General features: G+C 43.1%; 2 protein-coding genes across 3 annotated transcripts in view; both read right to left on the reverse strand.

The window, feature by feature from the left end:
* Positions 1 to 5,833, reverse strand: part of chst11 (carbohydrate (chondroitin 4) sulfotransferase 11) — a 78,387-nt gene extending 72,554 nt beyond the window's left edge. Inside the window, exon 1 of one of the 2 annotated variants that reach the window (XM_074624874.1) lies at positions 4,953 to 5,833. In XM_074624874.1, the coding sequence (XP_074480975.1) occupies positions 4,953 to 5,055 (103 nt within the window). In that variant the 5' untranslated portion in view covers positions 5,056 to 5,833. Of the gene's footprint in view, positions 1 to 4,937 lie in introns of both variants that reach the window. The other variant, XM_074624873.1, reaches the window with a different exon arrangement.
* A 68-nt stretch (positions 5,834 to 5,901) lies between these two features.
* LOC141761516 (thioredoxin reductase 1, cytoplasmic-like) lies at positions 5,902 to 20,506 on the reverse strand. Its single transcript, XM_074624872.1, has 15 exons — positions 20,399 to 20,506; positions 19,446 to 19,586; positions 18,416 to 18,488; positions 17,971 to 18,087; positions 17,489 to 17,631; positions 17,105 to 17,220; positions 16,769 to 16,994; positions 16,641 to 16,680; positions 16,343 to 16,440; positions 16,135 to 16,211; positions 12,674 to 12,830; positions 12,400 to 12,507; positions 12,215 to 12,310; positions 10,326 to 10,460; positions 5,902 to 8,470 (listed from the first exon to the last, which is right to left on the reverse strand). The coding sequence occupies exons 2-15, from the start codon at positions 19,533 to 19,535 to the stop codon at positions 8,405 to 8,407; spliced, it is 1,542 nt and encodes a 513-aa protein (XP_074480973.1). The 5' UTR covers positions 19,536 to 19,586; positions 20,399 to 20,506; the 3' UTR covers positions 5,902 to 8,404.
* Positions 20,507 to 20,531: the final 25 nt, after the last annotated feature.

Genomic DNA, 20,531 nt, shown 5'->3' on the forward strand with positions numbered 1-20,531 from the left:
GTAAATTGGGGCTTCGGCTTTTAATCTAAATTTTACGGTATGTGCACAAGCACTGCAAAAGGGGAGATTTTCATGATATGTCCCCTTTAAAGAGAAAAAAAATCACTTGAGAACCTCCAAGGCAATATTAGAGACTTGTATAGGAAGGTTGGTGAATCCATTTCTTAGATTACAGGGTCCCATGTTTGAGGTCACCGACCCCGGCGACTCAGCACTCTCCCTCTGCACTACTGCATCAGTTCCAGCTGACACTAGCTGACCGCCACAGACTGATGAAGGTGAGGAATTTCGAGTTTCCAGTCGAAATTCCAGACAGAAATTTGTTCATTCTTTCCCCAAGACGTTCCCATTCCTTCTTTGCTTCAAACCAGCAAAGCTTTGTTGCATGTCAGTAGAAATCTCTCCACACACATAGAGTAAAAATACCATGTTGTGGTTTCAAATGAGGTCCCTCTCATGTCCGTCTCTGGGTGCAGCTGACCGCATCAGAGGTACAAGGCCTTTGTGGAAGACGTGAAATGTGAGCTCGCGACTTTGAGGCTTGGGTGCACAAGCAGGATACCACTGAAAATGACACAGTACAGCGGGTGAACAGAGCTGCAGACTCAGCACACACAGTCCAAAACATCCCAGAGGCACTTCACAAAGAAACCAAACAAGCAGCCACACAGAGCAAACTGCCTTATTAGCCGCGCTGATCTCAGCAGCAACAATGCATTTAAAGGAGGCAGCAGAGACCTGGACTGATGAGGCAGACTGGATCTGTCACAGGCACCCACCGAGCAAACCTAAAGTGAATTCAGAGAGACAAGAACGGAGGTGTAAGGGCACCAGGTCCTCGAATCACGGCTGTCAGCGAGCGGCGGCTAAACCCAAAGGAGGCTGAAACATAACAACCAGGGTGACGACCTCCATTTGGCACGGATCGGCCCATGTTTGTGTGTCTGCAGCTACGTGTACTGTACAGGGAATCTATTGTGCTTTCACAAACCCCTATGTTCATTTTGGAAAAAGCTTTTGCCGCTCATGACTCAATATTTCAGACTGTCAGTAAGCATCTTAAATAAGCTGAGTGATATTCTCATGAGAGCTTTCTGTGACGCCAGCGGTCCTTCTGTCAGATTAGTTTTCCCTTTTTTCCAAACACTGAATATTTCATTTCCATTTAGAGCTAAACTCTTTGAGGACTTCGGGCCAATACGCGATGAGAGGTTTGATCTCTGGTGGATAAAACTTCTTATCCATGCAGGTAGCTTTGGTTTTATTAGTCAACTAACAGGCGGGTCGGGCCGAATGAATAGTCGGGATGTCATGAGAATTTAGTTTTTGAAGAACATTACCAACCCTAGCTTTAAGGTCACAGTGTGATAACGCTGTGTCCCTCCCCCTCCTCCTCTTCTATGTTTCTTTTTACAAGAGGTCACGACCCCGCGGGTCCTGGGAGGGAGGTGAGAGTTTACACTGGGAGGCCAGACAGGGTCCCGCTAAACATGCCTGAAGCAGGGAGACGCTGCCTGGATAACTTTATCTGATGGACAACAATGGTGGCGGTGGTGGTGCCATGTGGGCGAGTGTGAGAGAGGGATGAAGTCATTTCACAAAACAGATTGAGATAGAGAGATAAGAAGAGGGGTTGTAAAAGAAGTCAGTGACTCAGGTACACACGTACACACTGGTATCCGTCTCACCTGTGTAATCAGGCATAAACACACACCGTCTGCAGCATTAAAACTGATATCCCAGCTCCTGCACAAACACCCTGCTGCAGACATCTCCTCTTCAATCAGAGCGTCCTGAGTGCAGCACCCTGTCATCACCACAACGGAATAAAACATCCACTCTGTGACCCGTCTGTGTGTCTGTGTGTGGCAGAAGCTGATGCAATGCCTGCAGAGATTGGCACACCACTGGGAGCAGGATCCCGGGGTCCTTGACTCGGGTTTAATGGAGTCTTGGTTAAATGTTTTATATAATCAATTCTCCTGCCTGAAAATCTCATTTAATGATGTACAGTAGAGGAGAGGTCTCACTCGGTGCAAAGTTCCTGATCCTCCCGTTACCCTGGATAATTCATAGAATACAACAGCATTCATGGGGACGATACTTTGTTAGAGAATAAGTAGTGTAGTGTCAAAAATATCTCCCTTACAGTCAAGATGGCAGTAAAGACAACAAACACAGTGCCTAACGTTAGTGGATCATAACATATCAGGTATGGAATTAATCTGCAGATGCTCCGGTTCAAAATGAGACCAAACTTTTCTATGAGATGTCAGTTTTTGAGCCACGAACAAGGCCAGCATGTGGCCTGGAACAGACTAGATAAGGCTTGTTTTTAGCCGATTGAGATCTTAAAGCCTAGTTTGAGGCAAAAGGGGCGGTTACTACTTCAGTACTTTTCATATCGTCAACAATACAGAACATGGTCCAATTATTGATTTGTTTAGAAGCTGCTGACATGCAGAAGGTTTGATATCTGAATTAATTTAATTATATTCTTACACAACAGAGGTTAATATTACAGTACAGTCTGGTCATCTAAGGTTCTTTGAAGAGGTTTTCTTTGTGGGGGGATTGGAAATATCAATCACCACCAACAGCAACAACAACTGGTGACTCACACAGAGCTGCTATATCTACACAACGGAGATATGTGGCAGCACGTCTGCTTTGGTCTCCTGCTGGTGTGGATGATACTCCTGCATGCTTCTGCTCTCTGCATGGTGCACCTTCTTCTTTATCCCAGCAGCCCCCGTCACTCTGACACATTATAAGGTTTCTGTGCTTTCACATCATCACCCAACACCAGAGCATCTATTTTACAATGATACAACCCGAAGTTGCCATAAAGCCTGATAGAGACCATCTCAAAGCAGCCACTGAGCCTTGCAGACACACCGTCTCCAACAGCAGCATTATGGGATTATCATTTCTGTTTGGGAATGATTCAGTTTCTGTTCATGGAAAGCAGATACCCAGAGAGAGTTTTGTTTTTTCTGTTGCACCGTACAGTAAACCTGTTGTACTGTATAGGTGAGGAGCACCGAGTTTATGATTACATGATGAGCTAGTCAAGATGAGGAGCACCTTCAGACACAGACTCATCACTCCTCGACACAACACAAAGGCCTGGGTCAGTCCTTCATGCTGGTAGCCATCAGGCTCCACAACCAAGGACTATGAGGACTTTAAGAACTTTAAACATGCACTATCTACCTTTAAACATGCACTATCTGCCTTTAAACATGCACTATCTACCTTTAAACATGCACTATCTGCCTTTAAACATGCACTATCTACCTTTAAACATGCACTATCTGCCTTTAAACATGCACTATCTACCTTTAAACATGCACTATCTACCTTTAAACATGCACTATCTGCCTTTAAGCATGCACTATCTACCTTTAAACATGCACTATCTGCCTTTAAACATGCACAATATACCTTTTAACATGCACTATCTACCTTTAAACATGCACTATCTGCAACCATCTTGGACTCTAACCACTGGCGCACTTTACACTATACATCCTATATACCACGTTATAGACTGCACATATGCACATATTACATTTATTTATTGACGGACTGCACACACTACACTGTAAACAATCTCTGTTAATTTACAGCAGGATTTCAACAGTATTAACCTGTTATTGCTAAAAACAATGCTTTACATCAGTAACAGTTTCATGCAGTATTTGTTGAATCTGGGACCTGATCTGCTCATGTGAGGCTTGTACATTGTACATGATTGTAAAAACAGTGAATGATCTTTATTGTTCTTCATCACATGTTGTTCTGGTTTCATTCTGTGCTTGTAGCCAGCTAGAGAAGCACAACAAGTCTATTATAGCCTTTTTCCTAACAAGTGCCTTTAATTGTATTTAGTGTGACTATTCCTTTGTCTGTAACCTGCTAAGTCTATTCATCTATAGGCAACAAATAATGTTTATTAAAATGTATGTCAAAAATAAATAATGCTTTAAAACAAATCAGTAAGATAATGTAAAAGAAAGATGAAAAACAGCTTTATAATGTATCTTTAAACAGTAAATTAACTGTAAAATACTGTGAAATTAATTTAAACAAAACAGTATTTTTCATTAACAGTACAAAGCTGTAAATGTCAGCGACAGTATAATATTGTTAATTTTACTGTAACAAAGGAAACCCTGCTGCCACTTCTTTACTGTTATTTTACTGGGACATTCTTAACAGTGTGGTTTCCAATCCAGGGGTGGTGGTGGTTCAGGTTTGGCAAAAAGCATCAAATCATTTAACATAATGGGATGCAAATTCTCCTCCTGCAGAGAGCTTGGAGAGGATGTCCTTTATTGTGTGATAAATTGTTAAAAAGGTCTCCAGACGCGCGCAGATTAGAGAGGACATCGGTTTCTAAATGCTCCCTGGAGGAGGGTTATTTTTAGATATGGACTCCAAATTGATTTTGCCATTACAGCTCGAGCTTTGCTCTCGATCCAGATGGAAACAGTCTCTCTCTTTAGGTGCATCTTGGATCGAGTCAGCCTGCAAAATGACCAGTTTGTCCAAAAAAACCCCACAGCAGCAGCCCATGCATGCACCGTTTTCATTCACCACGTCGCCAAGCCACGTTTCAGGAGACAAAAAGCCTCAGCATGCCACTTGTTCCTCACATGCAATCACACCCAAACGCACACTTCCACCAAGAAAGAACCGCTCCACAGAAAAAAAGCGCAACAAGACGATCCATCCATCCATGCGCTCCGGCTGGATGATTTACGCACAAGTCTCCTATCAATTATGTATCTGCTGCGTTACTGTACAGCCTTGCTTTGGTGGACAAATCGATGTGTCAGCGTGCCAGGAGGCTGCCAGACAGGATGCCATCACTCACACACACACACATACACATACAGCTGAGAGAAGAGAGGATGGAGAGGTGGTCCTACCTGGTTGGAACATACTTTGGAAATAAAAGATGACCAGAATAAAGGATCCCAAACAAGTGGCAAATATCATCCGGCATATCCTGCTCATCCTCAACAGTTCACTTAGAGTCTGTTTCATGACGAGGAGGCTGGAGGCTGGAGGAGCTGGAGGAGGCTGGAGGAGGTTGCAGGAGGCTGGAGGAGCTGGAGGAGGCTGGAGGCTGCAGGAGGTGGAGAAGCTGGAGGAGGTTGCAGGTTGCTGCTGCTGCTCGCTTTGTGTGTGAATGAATGGCCGGTTTTGTGGAAAGCTCCGGTTCTCCGTCTCTCTGTCTCTGTCTGCTGGTACTGATGAGGATTGTCTGCCGGTCAATGAGCTGAATGCATCCACAGCACGGAGCGTACCACTGCTGGGCTGCTGGAGGGGGGAGCAGCAGGGTGGACTAACCGACTAACCAAACACCCCCACTGCTCTGAGGACATGAGCTCGTCCAGATGTGCAACAGCATCACATTAAACCCTCTTTAACCTTTGATTTTCATCATTATAGAATAATGAGTTATTACAGAAAAGGTCATATAAAATCCATAAATAGCCATGTTTTCAACAGGTTGGGTTAAATGCAGAGGTCTAATTTCATGTATGTAACTGGAAGTGACGATTTTTTTATTTGAAATTATTATTTTTTAAAGTTTACATTTTTTTTTTTGGTAAAACTTCCTTTTACAGGTCCACAAATGTCAAGGTAATTAGGTGATGATTAGGAAGTAACCTATTCGAAATTTCTTTGGAATTACCCCAATATTTACCTCAAAATCTGTCGAAAATTACTTTATTATAAACATTATTTAATATTTTATATTCCACTTGTCAATAGCTGATTTAATACAGGTCATATTCCATAAATAGTTGCCAGGTTTTCAACAGGTTGGGTGAAATGCAGAGGTCTAATTTCATGTATGTACCTGTAAGTGATGCATATAATAAGTTTTTTAAGTTTATGTTTTTTTAAATTTATTTAGTTTTATTTATTTATTTTATGAAACTTCATTTTACAGGTCCACAAATGTCATGGTAATAAGGTGATGATTGGGAAGTACCCTATTTGGAATTTCTTTGGAATTACTGCCAAAATTACCCCCAAATTTATCGAAAAATACTTTATTATAAACCTTATTTAATATTTTATATTCCACTATTTCCCAATAGCTGGTAATTTATTCAATACTTTTCCAGGAAAAGCTTTTGAGCAATTGAAAAGCAAGTTGATTGATAAGCTTTATTTCCATGTCTGCTGATAAATAGAAAATAATTAGCAAATAACTTATTTAAAACAACTCCCTGAATCATGACATTAGCTACCAGGTTACATTTGCGTCGACAATAAGTCACACAATTATTTTAATTATTTATTTATTATTTTAACAATTATATTATTATTTTAGCATATCATTATTAAATAATGTTTATAATAAAGTTTACGAAAAATTTTGAGGAAAATATTGAGGTAATTTGGCAGTAATTCCAAAGACATTTAATATAGGTTACTTGCTAATTATCACCTAATTACCATGACATTTGCAGACCTGTAAAATTTACCTTTTTTTCAGTTTTGAGTTTTTTAAGGTAGAAATGATCTGGCACTGGTACAAAGACACAAAATGACACAAAACTACAAAAAGGGGCAAAACAACCACAGACAAAAAACAATTACAAAGATGCACAAAACGACTACAAAGAGACACAAAGCAACAACAAAGAGACACAAAGCAACAAGAAAAAGAGGCTCCACTACTATAAAGTATCTGTGTGTCTTACTAACACGGTATGTAGGAGAGGTGGTGGGGCTGTTTGTCTCATAATCTGCCCTTGGTGGTACAAGTACTAGTTAGAGTAATACCAACTGTGACAACAGTAACAGCACAAGTAATATTAGTATATATAAGTATCTGTTGTGATAATAACAGCTGAGGTAATTGCACTCGGTTGCAGTAGCGGTACTTAGAATAAGTTTCATTGGTGGAGCTCCACAGTACAAGTAATAATAATATCAGTGGTACTACTAGCAGCAGAAGTTATGTTAGTAGTAGAATCAGTATTACTGTAATACGTTTATTCAACACACACGTCATAGTTCCAGGTTGATTTTCCAGTATTGCTTCATTTACTCCACGTATAGCTACAGTGCCACCTAGTGGTGGAACAGCACACACTGCACTGGGGGGGGGGGGGAGGTCAGGTGAGACCTCTGAACAGAGTCCAAGACAAGCAGGCAGTGATAGATAGACCTCAATGCAGCATCCTAACCTTGCTGTGAGACCTGCACAAAGTCACAGAAGCCGCTTCGCTTTGATCAAATTACGCTCTAATGGCATTTCCAGGCACGTGCCAAAAAGAGAGACTTCTTCGTGCACTTCTTTCTAATTAGGATATCTATCTTACTTACACAAGCAGGTCTGTCGGGGACAGAGACCAGAAGGTGGTATGGAGGATAACCTCGCGGTACATCTAATTGCACCACTGTTTAGCAAGCAACAGCACAACACGCGACATTAACATGGGCCGGACGGGGCGCTCTGCACTCAACACACCGAGAGAATGAAAATGACGCCCTTGCACGGAGGCAAACCCTCACAGATGTACATTTCTTTTCATTCAAATGCAGAGCGCAGAGCTGAGGTTGGCGGGGGAAAAACTTCGAGGGTCAGCGGCGAGCTCTTAAGAAATATCTGCACTCCAAGTCCCTGCATTCATTAGTATGAGACGCTTCCATCAGCATGCATATTCAACAGCTGCTTTAAGACACTATGCTTGAATCAGAGAGAGAGGATATGAAAGCAAACAAAAGAGTGCATCAGGAACTCCGGCCTGACGTCTCAATGAAGACACCATATGCATCAATTAAAGCAAGAGCATTCCAATAAAACACTATTAATTTGGGTAATTCCATAATCCCCGTCGAGTTGATTACATGAAATTAAGGCTGTAAAAACCCCCCGAGGTTCGTGCCATAGCGATGAAAACACAGAGCGTAAGCCTGAGCTTTTACTCCATGTAAATGCATCCAATCCCAGAGTCTTATCACTCTCCTGCAGCCTTTAAAAACTCTGCTATATTAAAGCTTACAGAGGTTTTCAGAGGCAGGACCTCGGGGAGCATCTTATCTTTCCTTCAAGTCGAGAGAGAGCCGTAAAAATGCATCAGTAGATTTCTGTAGAAGTTCTGCTGGAAGCAAGCGGTTCATAAAAGAAACGCTAACAAACGTAAAAAAGCGTCGACAGAGAGACACATAAATAAAACAAGACGTGTGTCAGCAGCAGAGCATCGGTCCTCGCCCACCTGGCTGTCAGGCTTCAGGTGAGGATGTCATCGGGATGGTCAGGTGGCCATCCTGCTGCCGTCACTCATCATCGGGGTGATCGCACGCACTTCCCCTGCTGTCTTCCACTGTTGCCATGGGCAACTGTGACTGACAGCAGGGGGAGCTAACCTCAGCAGTTTCCCCTCACCATCATGGCCTCAGACATACGCTGGGTTTGGGTCAATGAGCTGAGCACCTACAGTAGGCAGCAGAGAGAGACGGATATCAGTGGATGTCAACAGGCCAGGGGAAAGTTGAGAATGCTTCTTACTTTGTCCTCTGCTACATATAAAGTATAAACTGATTATGTTATTTAGTAATTAAGGCTGTGCAAAGTTAAGAAAAAGTTCTCCTAAATCACTCGTACAACCATCTTCAGAACGAATCTGTACGAGAGGTTCTTGCATGAGGCCCATTGATCTGAAATCTAAGATGAAATCTCTGTCAATAAAAGTCTCATAATCACGATCAAAGGATCCCGCACCCCCTCGGATCAATCTACCTAATCAATCAGTCCATATCTCCAACCACCTTTCTCAGCTGACATCGGCTGGACCGGTCACCTCTATTCAACACTGAATGAATGGGCTTATTAATTAAGTTTAGAAACTGTCAGCTTGTATTAACCCACTCATGTACTCCGGGGTCAGTCTCCACGAGGATGGACTGCGAGGTTTATTAAATACAGCCCATGAATAATTCAGACAGGCAGCATTCAGAGCAGGAAACTCATTTGAATGTGCTGCTCTGGCTTTGACCCCGGACACCAGAGCTGTTTCAAGGACTGCACATGGTAATATCTGAAAACTGACCTCAGCACAGTACTTCCCAACAGAGTACGGTATCCATAGGTGTCCAAAGCAGCAGGTATACGTGCAACGGTTAACGTTATTTACACAAATTGTTGTATTTATTAGCGGTTATTATAAGCAACAAAGACTACAGTTAATTGTCATGTTTAATCTTTAAGTAAATGAATCTGGAGTTTCGTCCACATCCTCTAACGCAGCTATTCTCAACCACTGGGCCGAGGCCCCCTGTCGGGCCTCAGAGTACCACCTAGTGGTCCGCGGAGGTACTGACAAATGGTTAGATTAACCTCTTCAGAATCCAACGGCCGCTATTCTGTTTTTCAGAGGTTGTAGTGGGCGGGTTTTAAAGCTAGAGGAAGGATACTGGAATGATATGAAACTAAAAATCCTAAGGAATCCATCGGTCCCAATCATGCCACGCTAACTTTTTGGGAAGGATTCTAAATAGTTACGCTAAATTTTGGCAAGGAAAAACTGGCATAGTCATTTTCAAAGGGGTCCCTTGACCTCTGACCTCAAGATATGTGAATGTAAATGGGTTCTATGGGTACCCACTTGTCTCCCCTTTACAGACATATATGTCTCGGATGCAGTGACACAAAATGGGGTGTTTTTTTTAAACGAAAAGTGATGTTGGAGAGAACTCTGCACCAGTAAAAGCTCCAAAGTGTGTGGTGAGGAAATATGACCCTGAATAGTTTGGATTCATAACAGTAGGCAGTGATGGGTGAGGGTAAGCTGAATATTTATGTGGGTCATTACACCTGACGGTGGCATAACACATATTTATAGCCCAGTTTGTAATTTATTTGGGAAGGTGGTCCTCGGAATTATTTTAACAATCAGACGCAGGCCTCAAGTTACAAAAGGTTACTGCTCTAAACACCGCCCAACAAAACTCCTGTTTCCAGGATAATTGAAATGCTCGCTTGCGCTTCAGCTCATAAACTTTTAGTGTTCCAATCTGCGTACTTACGCAAATACACTTTAATGTAGTGCACCGTGTGCACTCTGTACTTACTTGAGTAGTGCATGAATTTCAACGAGGTAAGGTCGTCTCAAATCAGATACTCTGCGTGCACTTAATAATAATAATAATTATAATAATAATAATAATAAATTGGACTTATATAGCGCCTTTCAAGAAACCCAAGGACGCTTACCGGAAATGAAGATCGCAACATTTCAACGGGCAATCTGTCTTTATGAAACAGTGTGGGGGAAAAAATGGATGCTGACCTGGGCTGACCCGGGGTGGATGCCCACCGTGGCGTCCAGCTGTCGCTTGGTAAGACCACATTTCATCGCCACAACGAAGCCTTGGAGGACATCTCCAGCGTTGGGACCCATGACGTGGACACCGACCACACGCTCCTGTTGAGATACAGCAGTGTTGAACTAAAGGTTTCATGTTAGACTTGAAGACATTCTCACTCCCAACTCGTCAAATACCGCCGCTTGGTACCCCACTTACGTTACTTTTGGACGTACCAGTCCGCCCTCAGTATTCTAATCTGTTCTAGTCCAAGTCACCAGACTGACCTCAGGTAATCCACTCACACATTTAAAACCATAAAAACAGATGAATAAATATTAAAGGCTAGTTTAGTGGTTCTGATGGGCCTCGGTGTATTCCAATCTGCAGACGGGGAATAGGGTGATAATGAGCAGAGATATTAACAGCGTCACCAGCAGCTTGGCAGAGCCGCGTTCTGAAATGCAGTTACTGTATGTTCGAGTGCTGCCAAGTCAATTGCGGAGCTAAAAATATAACAAAGAGGTGGGTGGACTAATGCGGTGTGAACTATTGCACAATTGGAGGCATTATGACTACATATCTCCAGAGGAAAAAGCCAAACAAAAGTCTCATTACTTGATAGCTGAGGTGCTGAGTATCACACTTATCAAAGTGTGGGGGGAACTTCAATTAGTTTGGACACAACTCTTACTACACGGTCGCCTCATTAGATGTTTAATGTTGGATATGATGAGAGAGTGATACCTAATCACATGCAGTACAAGTGTACTTTATAGGGTACATTACTCAATTATTCTCCTCCTATCAGCCCAGCACAGTTTAAAAACTAAATGAAACGCTTGCTGAAGCACCGGTGACGATTGTAGGTTCGGACGTCATCAGTCACGTGGTATTCCTCATTTGACACAAGCTCCGACACAATGTGTTGTAACAGGAGAGAATCTAGCTCCGGAGCTTCGATATCAAACGCCCATCTCTACAAAACATTAAAGCAACTACAAGGAACTTTTCATTTTGTGTTGGTTTTGGCGGCCCCTGTGGACAAAAACAGTAGCAGTAGTGTTTTCCCGGAACGAAGACCGCATTTCACAGCTGAAATATAGAGTGATATTGTGCTTTTAGCTGACGTGTGTCGCCTCACTGTTTTGAGCGATGCTCGTTCATGTCCATTTAGAGCGAGCACAAGCGCGAGCCAGACGCTGACTTTCGTTGATTTCACGGCCACAGGTGTCGCTGTTAAGAAGCATTTCTGAAAGTTACAAATAGTCCCTTTAAAAGTCACAAGAATACAGGAAACAAAGTCTATAAAACTACATTTTTGTTTTTGAAATCCTCCCTATTTTTGAGGTCTCAAGGTTGGCAAGTATGCTCGCAAATGTATTTCATAAATAAAATAGACATATTACATAACAGTCTAGGAGGAAGAGGGCCAATTCAGGATCAGTTTGGAATCCTTTCAAATCCCACAATACTCTCCATCTGTTGAATGATGAGCAACCAGGGGACTATCACTGTCTCTTTTAGCTTTCCTTCTGTTCATCAGTCAATTCTTTCATTTTACTCTTTGCTAATCCTGCCCCAGTATCAGCCACAGAGGTGAAAGAAGCACCCAGATATTTTACGTTAAAAGTAGTAATACCACAAATACAAGTAAATACAAGTAAAGGTCCTGCATTCAAAATCTTTCTCAAGTGAAAGTACAAAAGTATCGGCATCGTCAGTTAGTGTGGAAAAAACAGAGATTGCAAGTAAATGCAACGGAACAACGGGAGAGAGAATGCAACATCTAGTAGCTGAATATCATCAACAGCACCTTTAATATTAAAATATTGATTAGTGCAGCTTGAAAAGAAAAGAAAAGAAGTCCTACCTGGTCGGGGATGTGGCAGATGACTTTCACATAGCAGGAGTTTTTACTCCTGGCAGGAAGTGTCCACTCCAGAGGCCAGTAGTAGCTGTGATACACCTGGAAAAAGGGTTGATTTGATTTTTAGATCATCACTACAAGATGAGAACTTTGTTTGAATGATTTTATATGTTTGTGTATAAGTGTACCTCTACACTGTTTTCTCCAAATGTTAGATTGGCTTTCTCCTCAGACAGACCACAGGCAGAATATTCCACTGGAGTCAGCACAACAGCTGGCACATTGGTGTAATCACACTGTCAATGACAAACCATATTAGCTCAAATCAATTCTATATTTATTATCTCATATGCGACATTTGGCTCATGCACAAGCTTTAAAGCATACAATAAAAACACAACACAGACATGATCATTCAATTTGTCTGATCAATATTAGTATAACTAATTCCAAACCGTGTACCAAGATGCTGTCTCCTCTGTAGAGGCGGCGGGCCAGCAGTGTCCCAGCATGCACTGAGAGGCCTGTGGTGGAGGGGCGTCCATGCTGCACTGATCCGACGGCGTAAATGTGATCTACACTGGTCTGATCGCTCTCGTTCACCAGGATCCTGCCAGTGCTGCACACGGAAAAACACACACACACACACGCAAAACCTTAAAGAACGGGTTTTTACATCATTCTGTAGCTTCCCTGTGGTGTTCCTTAACCTGACGTAGGTTTATCATGATGACGCTGCTACATGTACAGTATATATACATCTTTATAGTCAGTGTATTACCTACAGTAACTTAGATGGCGGTCGGCGTGCTTCCAGCTTGGAGAAGCAGACAGGAGTACCGGCACAGAAGCTAAGCAACGTCCTGCTGTGGACGCCACGTTAGTTCAGATCCGAAAGTCGGTAGACCAGCAACTCCCGACTTCTGAGAGGTAAAATGACTGATTTTGTGAATGGAGTCTGGTCTGGTAGCTTTGAAGATATAAGTGATATAACTGCTTTGGTCCCCCGTCAGAAAGGGCTGCCTGAAAATATTCTAAATAAATGTTTTTTTAGGTGGCTAAAATAATTGTTCTGCTGCTTTACCTCACCATCAGACAGTCCTTTACCTCACCATCAGACAGCCCTTTACCTCACCATCAGACAGTCCTTTACCTCACCATCAGACAGTCCTTTACCTCGCCATCAGACAGTCCTTTACCTCACCATCAGACAGTCCTTTACCTCACCATCAGACAGCCCTTTACCTCACCATCAGACAGTCCTTTACCTCACTATCAGACAGCCCTTTACCTCGCCATCAGACAGCCCTTTACCTCGCCATCAGACAGCCCTTTACCTCACCATCAGACAGCCCTTTACCTCACCATCAGACAGCCCTTTACCTCACTATCAGACAGTCCTTTACCTCACTATCAGACAGCCCTTTACCTCACTATCAGACAGCCCTTTACCTCACCATCAGACAGCCCTTTACCTCACCATCAGACAGCCCTTTACCTCACTATCAGACAGTCCTTTACCTCACCATCAGACAGCCCTTTACCTCACCATCAGACAGCCCTTTACCTCACCATCAGACAGCCCTTTACCTCACCATCAGACAGTCCTTTACCTCGCCATCAGACAGCCCTTTACCTCACTATCAGACAGTCCTTTACCTCACCATCAGACAGTCCTTTACCTCACCATCAGACAGTCCTTTACCTCACCATCAGACAGTCCTTTACCTCACCATCAGACAGTCCTTTACCTCACCATCAGACAGTCCTTTACCTCACCATCAGACAGTCCTTTACCTCACCATCAGACAGTCCTTTACCTCACCATCAGACAGCCCTTTACCTCACTATCAGACAGTCCTTTACCTCACCATCAGACAGTCCTTTACCTCACCATCAGACAGTCCTTTACCTCGCCATCAGACAGCCCTTTACCTCACCATCAGACAGCCCTTTACCTCACCATCAGACAGCCCTTTACCTCACTATCAGACAGCCCTTTACCTCACCATCAGACAGCCCTTTACCTCACTATCAGACAGCCCTTTACCTCACTATCAGACAGCCCTTTACCTCACCATCAGACAGCCCTTTACCTCGCCATCAGACAGTCCTTTACCTCGCCATCAGACAGCCCTTTACCTCACTATCAGACAGTCCTTTACCTCACCATCAGACAGCCCTTTACCTCGCCATCAGACAGTCCTTTACCTCACCATCAGACAGTCCTTTACCTCACCATCAGACAGCCCTTTACCTCACCATCAGACAGCCCTTTACCTCGCCATCAGACAGCCCTTTACCTCACCATCAGACAGCCCTTTACCTCACCATCAGACAGCCCTTTACCTCGCCATCAGACAGCCCTTTACCTCACCATCAAACAGCCCTTTACCTCACCATCAGACAGTCCTTTACCTCACCATCAGACAGTCCTTTACCTCACCATCAGACAGCCCTTTACCTCACCATCAGACAGTCCTTTACCTCACTATCAGACAGCCCTTTACCTCACCATCAGACAGTCCTTTACCTCACCATCAGACAGCCCTTTACCTCACCATCAGACAGTCCTTTACCTCACCATCAGACAGCCCTTTACCTCACCATCAGACAGCCCTTTACCTCACCATCAGACAGTCCTTTACCTCACCATCAGACAGCCCTTTACCTCACCATCAGACAGTCCTTTACCTCACTATCAGACAGTCCTTTACCTCACCATCAGACAGTCCTTTACCTCACCATCAGACAGTCCTTTACCTCACCATCAGACAGCCCTTTACCTCACCATCAGACAGTCCTTTACCTCACTATCAGACAGCCCTTTACCTCGCCATCAGACAGCCCTTTACCTCGCCATCAGACAGCCCTTTACCTCACCATCAGACAGTCCTTTACCTCACTATCAGACAGCCCTTTACCTCACCATCAGACAGCCCTTTACCTCACCATCAGACAGCCCTTTACCTCACTATCAGACAGCCCTTTACCTCGCCATCAGACAGTCCTTTACCTCGCCATCAGACAGTCCTTTACCTCGCCATCAGACAGTCCTTTACCTCACCATCAGACAGTCCTTTACCTCATCATCAGACAGTCCTTTACCTCACCATCAGACAGCCCTTTACCTCACCATCAGACAGTCCTTTACCTCACTATCAGACAGCCCTTTACCTCACCATCAGACAGTCCTTTACCTCACCATCAGACAGTCCTTTACCTCGCCATCAGACAGTCCTTTACCTCGCCATCAGACAGTCCTTTACCTCACCATCAGACAGTCCTTTACCTCGCCATCAGACAGTCCTTTACCTCACCATCAGACAGCCCTTTACCTCGCCATCAGACAGTCCTTTACCTCACCATCAGACAGCCCTTTACCTCGCCATCAGACAGCCCTTTACCTCGCCATCAGGCAGCCCTTTACCTCACCATCAGACAGCCCTTTACCTCACCATCAGACAGTCCTTTACCTCACCATCAGACAGCCCTTTACCTCGCCATCAGACAGCCCTTTACCTCACCATCAGACAGCCCTTTACCTCACCATCAGACAGTCCTTTACCTCACCATCAGACAGCCCTTTACCTCGCCGTCAGACAGCCCTTTACCTCACCATCAGACAGCCCTTTACCTCACCATCAGACAGTCCTTTACCTCACCATCAGACAGCCCTTTACCTCACCATCAGACAGCCCTTTACCTCACCATCAGACAGCCCTTTACCTCACCATCAGACAGCCCTTTCGGAGGGGGAACTGAAGCCGTTATATCGCTCTCTTCAAAGCCACCAGACTACATTCACAAAAACAGTCATTTTACCTCACAGAACACCAGAGTATACATACAAACCCCCCAAAAGAACCCGGACCCGCCCTTTAAACAAAAGGTCAACGTGAATGTGGACAGATTTAACTCACTCCTGTCTGCACTGCACCCCGACACACTCCAGGCCAATGTCGCTGGTGGAGGCTTTCCTCCCCACGGCGAGCAGCACCTGCACACACAGAGACACAAATGCATGGTCATCAACCTAAAAACAAGGCTGCTTTCTGCTGTTCTTTGAAACATTGACAGGAAAACTACTGGAGAAAACCAAAAACGATGAATTGGACGTGGGTAACGTACCGTATCAAAGTCTTCCTGTTTAGTTTGGCCTTCCTGGGAGGTGATGGTCACCCGAAGTCTCCCTCTAGAAACCTGCTCTGGTGTCGGTGCAGAATCACCTTAAAATAAGAATTCAAGTTATAGGAGTTATTAATTCGTTGTTAGTATTTACACAGATTGACTGACATCAGTTAAACTGAGAAAGCACAGTGGTGAAATAGAATGTATAATCTTCACATCACCATGTTTGGCCTCTTAATCACGCTACTGTTATTCTGTTTCTATCATAATAATAAATATATAAAAACAGGTTTCATACCTGAAACGTCCTCCTCACTGCAGGCTCCGGTCTGCTCCACCTAACACACACACAAGCAACACTACGTTACAAAGGGACATTTCCAGTCTCCTAATGTCAGTGATCTCTGTCTTTATCTTCCTCAGTACCTTGCTGAGTGAACAGTGATAGAGGAAGTCCACTCCGCTGACGATCATGTGGTTTTCTATCTTCTGTGCCATCTTCTGATCAAACCCAGGGAGCAGGTCGGGTTGCAGCATGACGGCGACCGGCAGCCCGAGGCCTCGCAGGAAGCCGGCGAACTCCAACCCCTCTGCGGACCCGCCGACCACCAGGGTCCGACCTGGGGGGTGAGGCAGGGAGAGGAGGTCCTCACTGGGAGGTGAAGAGAGGGAACGTCAGAGCTTCTGTGATGCAGTCGATGTATATTTAGACAGTTGTTTTAAGTGAGGCACATGTGGAGTGTACTGTGAGAGCTGGTTGACCTGGTCAGGCAGAACTCTCTGTCCCCAGGTATGCCCAGATACTGAGGTGTGTCTCCTGTAGCGATGACCAGGGTCTCTGCTGTCAGACGCCTCTTCCTCCCATCCACATCCGTCACCTGATTCAACAGAAACAAGAAAAGAACAGCTTATATTAGTTGTCTCAGATGGTAAGGGCCTAGTGTGGGGCAAAAAACATGCAGGTTTTTTTTAATGCAGCACAAATGTGTTATTTTCTCCTATTCTAAAATGGTGTATTTTTAATATTTCTGCACACTGGGGTCCCTAAACAGTCTTGGACTTACATAAATCCCAAGTGGTAAAAAAATAAATGGTTAAATTTAGCACTAATAATTCCATCACAGACCTGGAATATAAAGTTTGTACCTCCACTGTGTGGGGCTCGACTAACTCTCCCCGAGCATTGAGGTAGAAGACTCCACAGCTCTTCAGCTCCCTCCTCAACTCCAGACTACGAGTCTTCACCTGCTCCTGCACGGCCTCCACCAGCTCGGTCCAGCCATGAGACGCTGAAATGAAGCAAACATGGTTACAGATGATTCATAAAACATATAAATATAATGTATTTTAGGGCTGTCAAACGCCACTAATTTCTTTCACACATTAAGGCAACTTGTGATTTTTAGGTTGTAGCAGGACTTAGGTTTTAAAGCTAGAATGAAGATACTGGCATCATATGAAACTATTAAACCTGATGAATCCATCGGTACCAACCATGTCATACTAGCTGGTCATGAAGGAGGTTAAATAACGATTCAAATGTATGCTAATTTCAGCTTTGAATTGTCAATAGTATATCAAAATAGTCACACTATTAATTTCAATAATATCTTAATATCTTAAATTACCATGCTCTTTCAGCCTCCAGCCGTATTTCTGAGAGTCTTGAATAGCTTGTCCGAGCAGAGATGCCTGTTGGAGAAACTTCCTGGTGCTGTCCATGTTGAGACTGGAACCTCCCAGTTCTGGAGGAAATCAGAAGTCAAGAAAGAAGTGGAGAAGGAAAAGAAAGCAGAGGAGAAGAGAGAAAACAAGAAAGGAAAGCAGAAGACAAAAGGAAAGAAACCAAAGGAAAAGAAAAAAAAGGAAAGCATGACAGCAAAGACAAAATGAGAAGTGAGAAGAAAAGAGACTTTCTGACTAAAGAAATACTATTTCAAGCAAAAACACAACTCAGTAGAAACACAGTGAAACACAGTGAAACACAGTGAAACATAACTCCAGAAGAGAAGAGAAGAGAAGAGAAAGGATCCATAATCACAACTCTTCAGTCTGTGAGGATTAAACACTCACCCCTCTCTTTGCCTCTTGGAGAGGGAGCCACGAGGTCAAGGATCAGCACCTTTCTCCTCAACTCCGCCGCTTCCTAACGGAGCGAGAGGACGGAATAAAAACGGAATAAATGAGAGCGACGGAGTCAGACAGCAACACAGAGAGAGGGAAATTAAATATTGAAACGGGTTAAGCGTTTGTCCTTCTCAACAATCCCAGCTTCCCATCATCTCATTTCCACTTTCCTCTAGAGCTGCTCACAGATCATTCCATTACCATAAAGCTCATTAATATGATAATTATCTGAGCTGTGCTTTGGCAAACGTGTGCGTTCGTTGACCAGATTAACCGTAATTATGAGGTTCAGTTGGTGGAGTGTCCTCTGACCACTGGTAGCGAAGCTGGATGCATGCAGAGGAACTTAAAACTACAGAGAGTATGCTACTGCAGCTGAAAAATTACATTATGAGAGCCGTGAGAGTCAACCAAAACCTTGAAGATGTGGGTGACCTCCGGGTCTGAGAAGTGAAGCCGATGCTGAAGTGCTTTAAACTGTCATTCCTTCTAACAGCCAGCAGGGGGCGACTCCTCTAATTGGTAAAAGAAGTCTGATTGTATAGAATGTGTTATGGGTCTATGGGTCTATGGGTCTAGTTTTGTCTGACTAGTAGTCGAAAAACCAAAAGATGTTTAATTTACTTCCAGCAAAGCAGCAAAACGTTATATATGAGAAGCTGGAATAATGACAAGAATGATATCAGAATAGTTGTTGCTAAACAGGGTTACTGTCGTTTTGAGACACGTACTGTATAATGTTTATCAGCGTTGCTTTGGGTCTGTTCAAGATCTGATTGATCAAAATGATGCAGTAGGAGCAAAGAACAGTGTACGGATTCTACTTTTGCTTTTCCTCTAATACTGTATATATATGCAGTGTATAAGAGAGTGTACATGAATATGTATGAGAATGCATGGATTTATACTTTCTTTAAGCCCTGCTTTCTGTCATTATTCCTACTGTAAATACTCTGTGACTGACTGCAGAGCTTACCTTTGCCACAGCCAGGCCTCCTGACCCTCCTCCAATAACCAGCAGGTCGTAGTCGTAAGGCCCCAGCGACGGCTCGTTTGGCGGGTCCATGTTTTACTGCTACGACTCCGGACACTGAGAGCTATACCTCTGGTGTTAGTCCTAGAAGCACAGACACACACAAACAAAGCCACAACCACCGTCAGTGAGGATGGACTTTGGCCCCTGAGCTCCCTCTGACTGCAGGCCAGATTTGGATTGAACTGGATGATGTCCAGTTTCTTTTTCTTTTTAATTTTTCCTTTTCTTTTTCTTTTTCCTATTATTTTTTCTTTTCTTTTTCTTTTTCCTATTAAATAAAGTCTAAACAATGTCTGAAATAGGTAAAAAAAAAAAAAAAAAGTCTGAAAAAAAAGTTTGAAAATGTTGGGGAAAAAAGTATTTTTTTACCTTTTTCAGACATTATTTAGACTTTATTTTCCAGCATTTTTCAAACTTTATTTTTCAGACTTTTTTTCAGATATTTTTCAGACATTGGTCAGGCTTTTTTTTCAGACATTTTTCCAGACTTTTTTTTCCCAACATTTTTCACTTTTTTTTTTTTTTCACTTTTTTCAGACATTGTTTAGACTTTATTTTCCAGCATTTTTCAAACTTTATTTTTCAGACATTATTTTCAGACTTTTTTTTTTTAACGGACTTTTTGTAAGACTTTTTTTTTCCAACATTTTTCAAACTTTATTTTTCAGACTTTTTTTCAGACATTTTTCAAACTTTATTTTTCAGACTTTTTTTTCAGACTTTTTTTTTTACGGACATTTTTTCTGACTTCTTTTCTATTATTTTTTCTTTTCTTTTTTGTTTTTCTTTTTGTTTTTTCTTTTTCCTTTTCTTTTTGTTTTTCCTATTATTTATTTTTTTTCCTATTATTTTTAATTTTTCCTTTTCTTTTTCTTTTTCCTATTATTTTTTTACCCCAGACCGGTGCTCTTCCTGGAGGTCCCGCCCTCTAGTGTCCTCTAGTGGCTGGTGGTGGTAGTGAATCGTGTGTCCTCGCTGGGACTGGTCCTCTAGTGTCCTCTAGCGGTCGGTCCTGGTAGTGAATCG

This window comes from Sebastes fasciatus, chromosome 23 (assembly GCF_043250625.1).
Source record: "Sebastes fasciatus isolate fSebFas1 chromosome 23, fSebFas1.pri, whole genome shotgun sequence".
In the NCBI taxonomy this organism is placed as follows: domain Eukaryota; kingdom Metazoa; phylum Chordata; class Actinopteri; order Perciformes; family Sebastidae; genus Sebastes; species Sebastes fasciatus.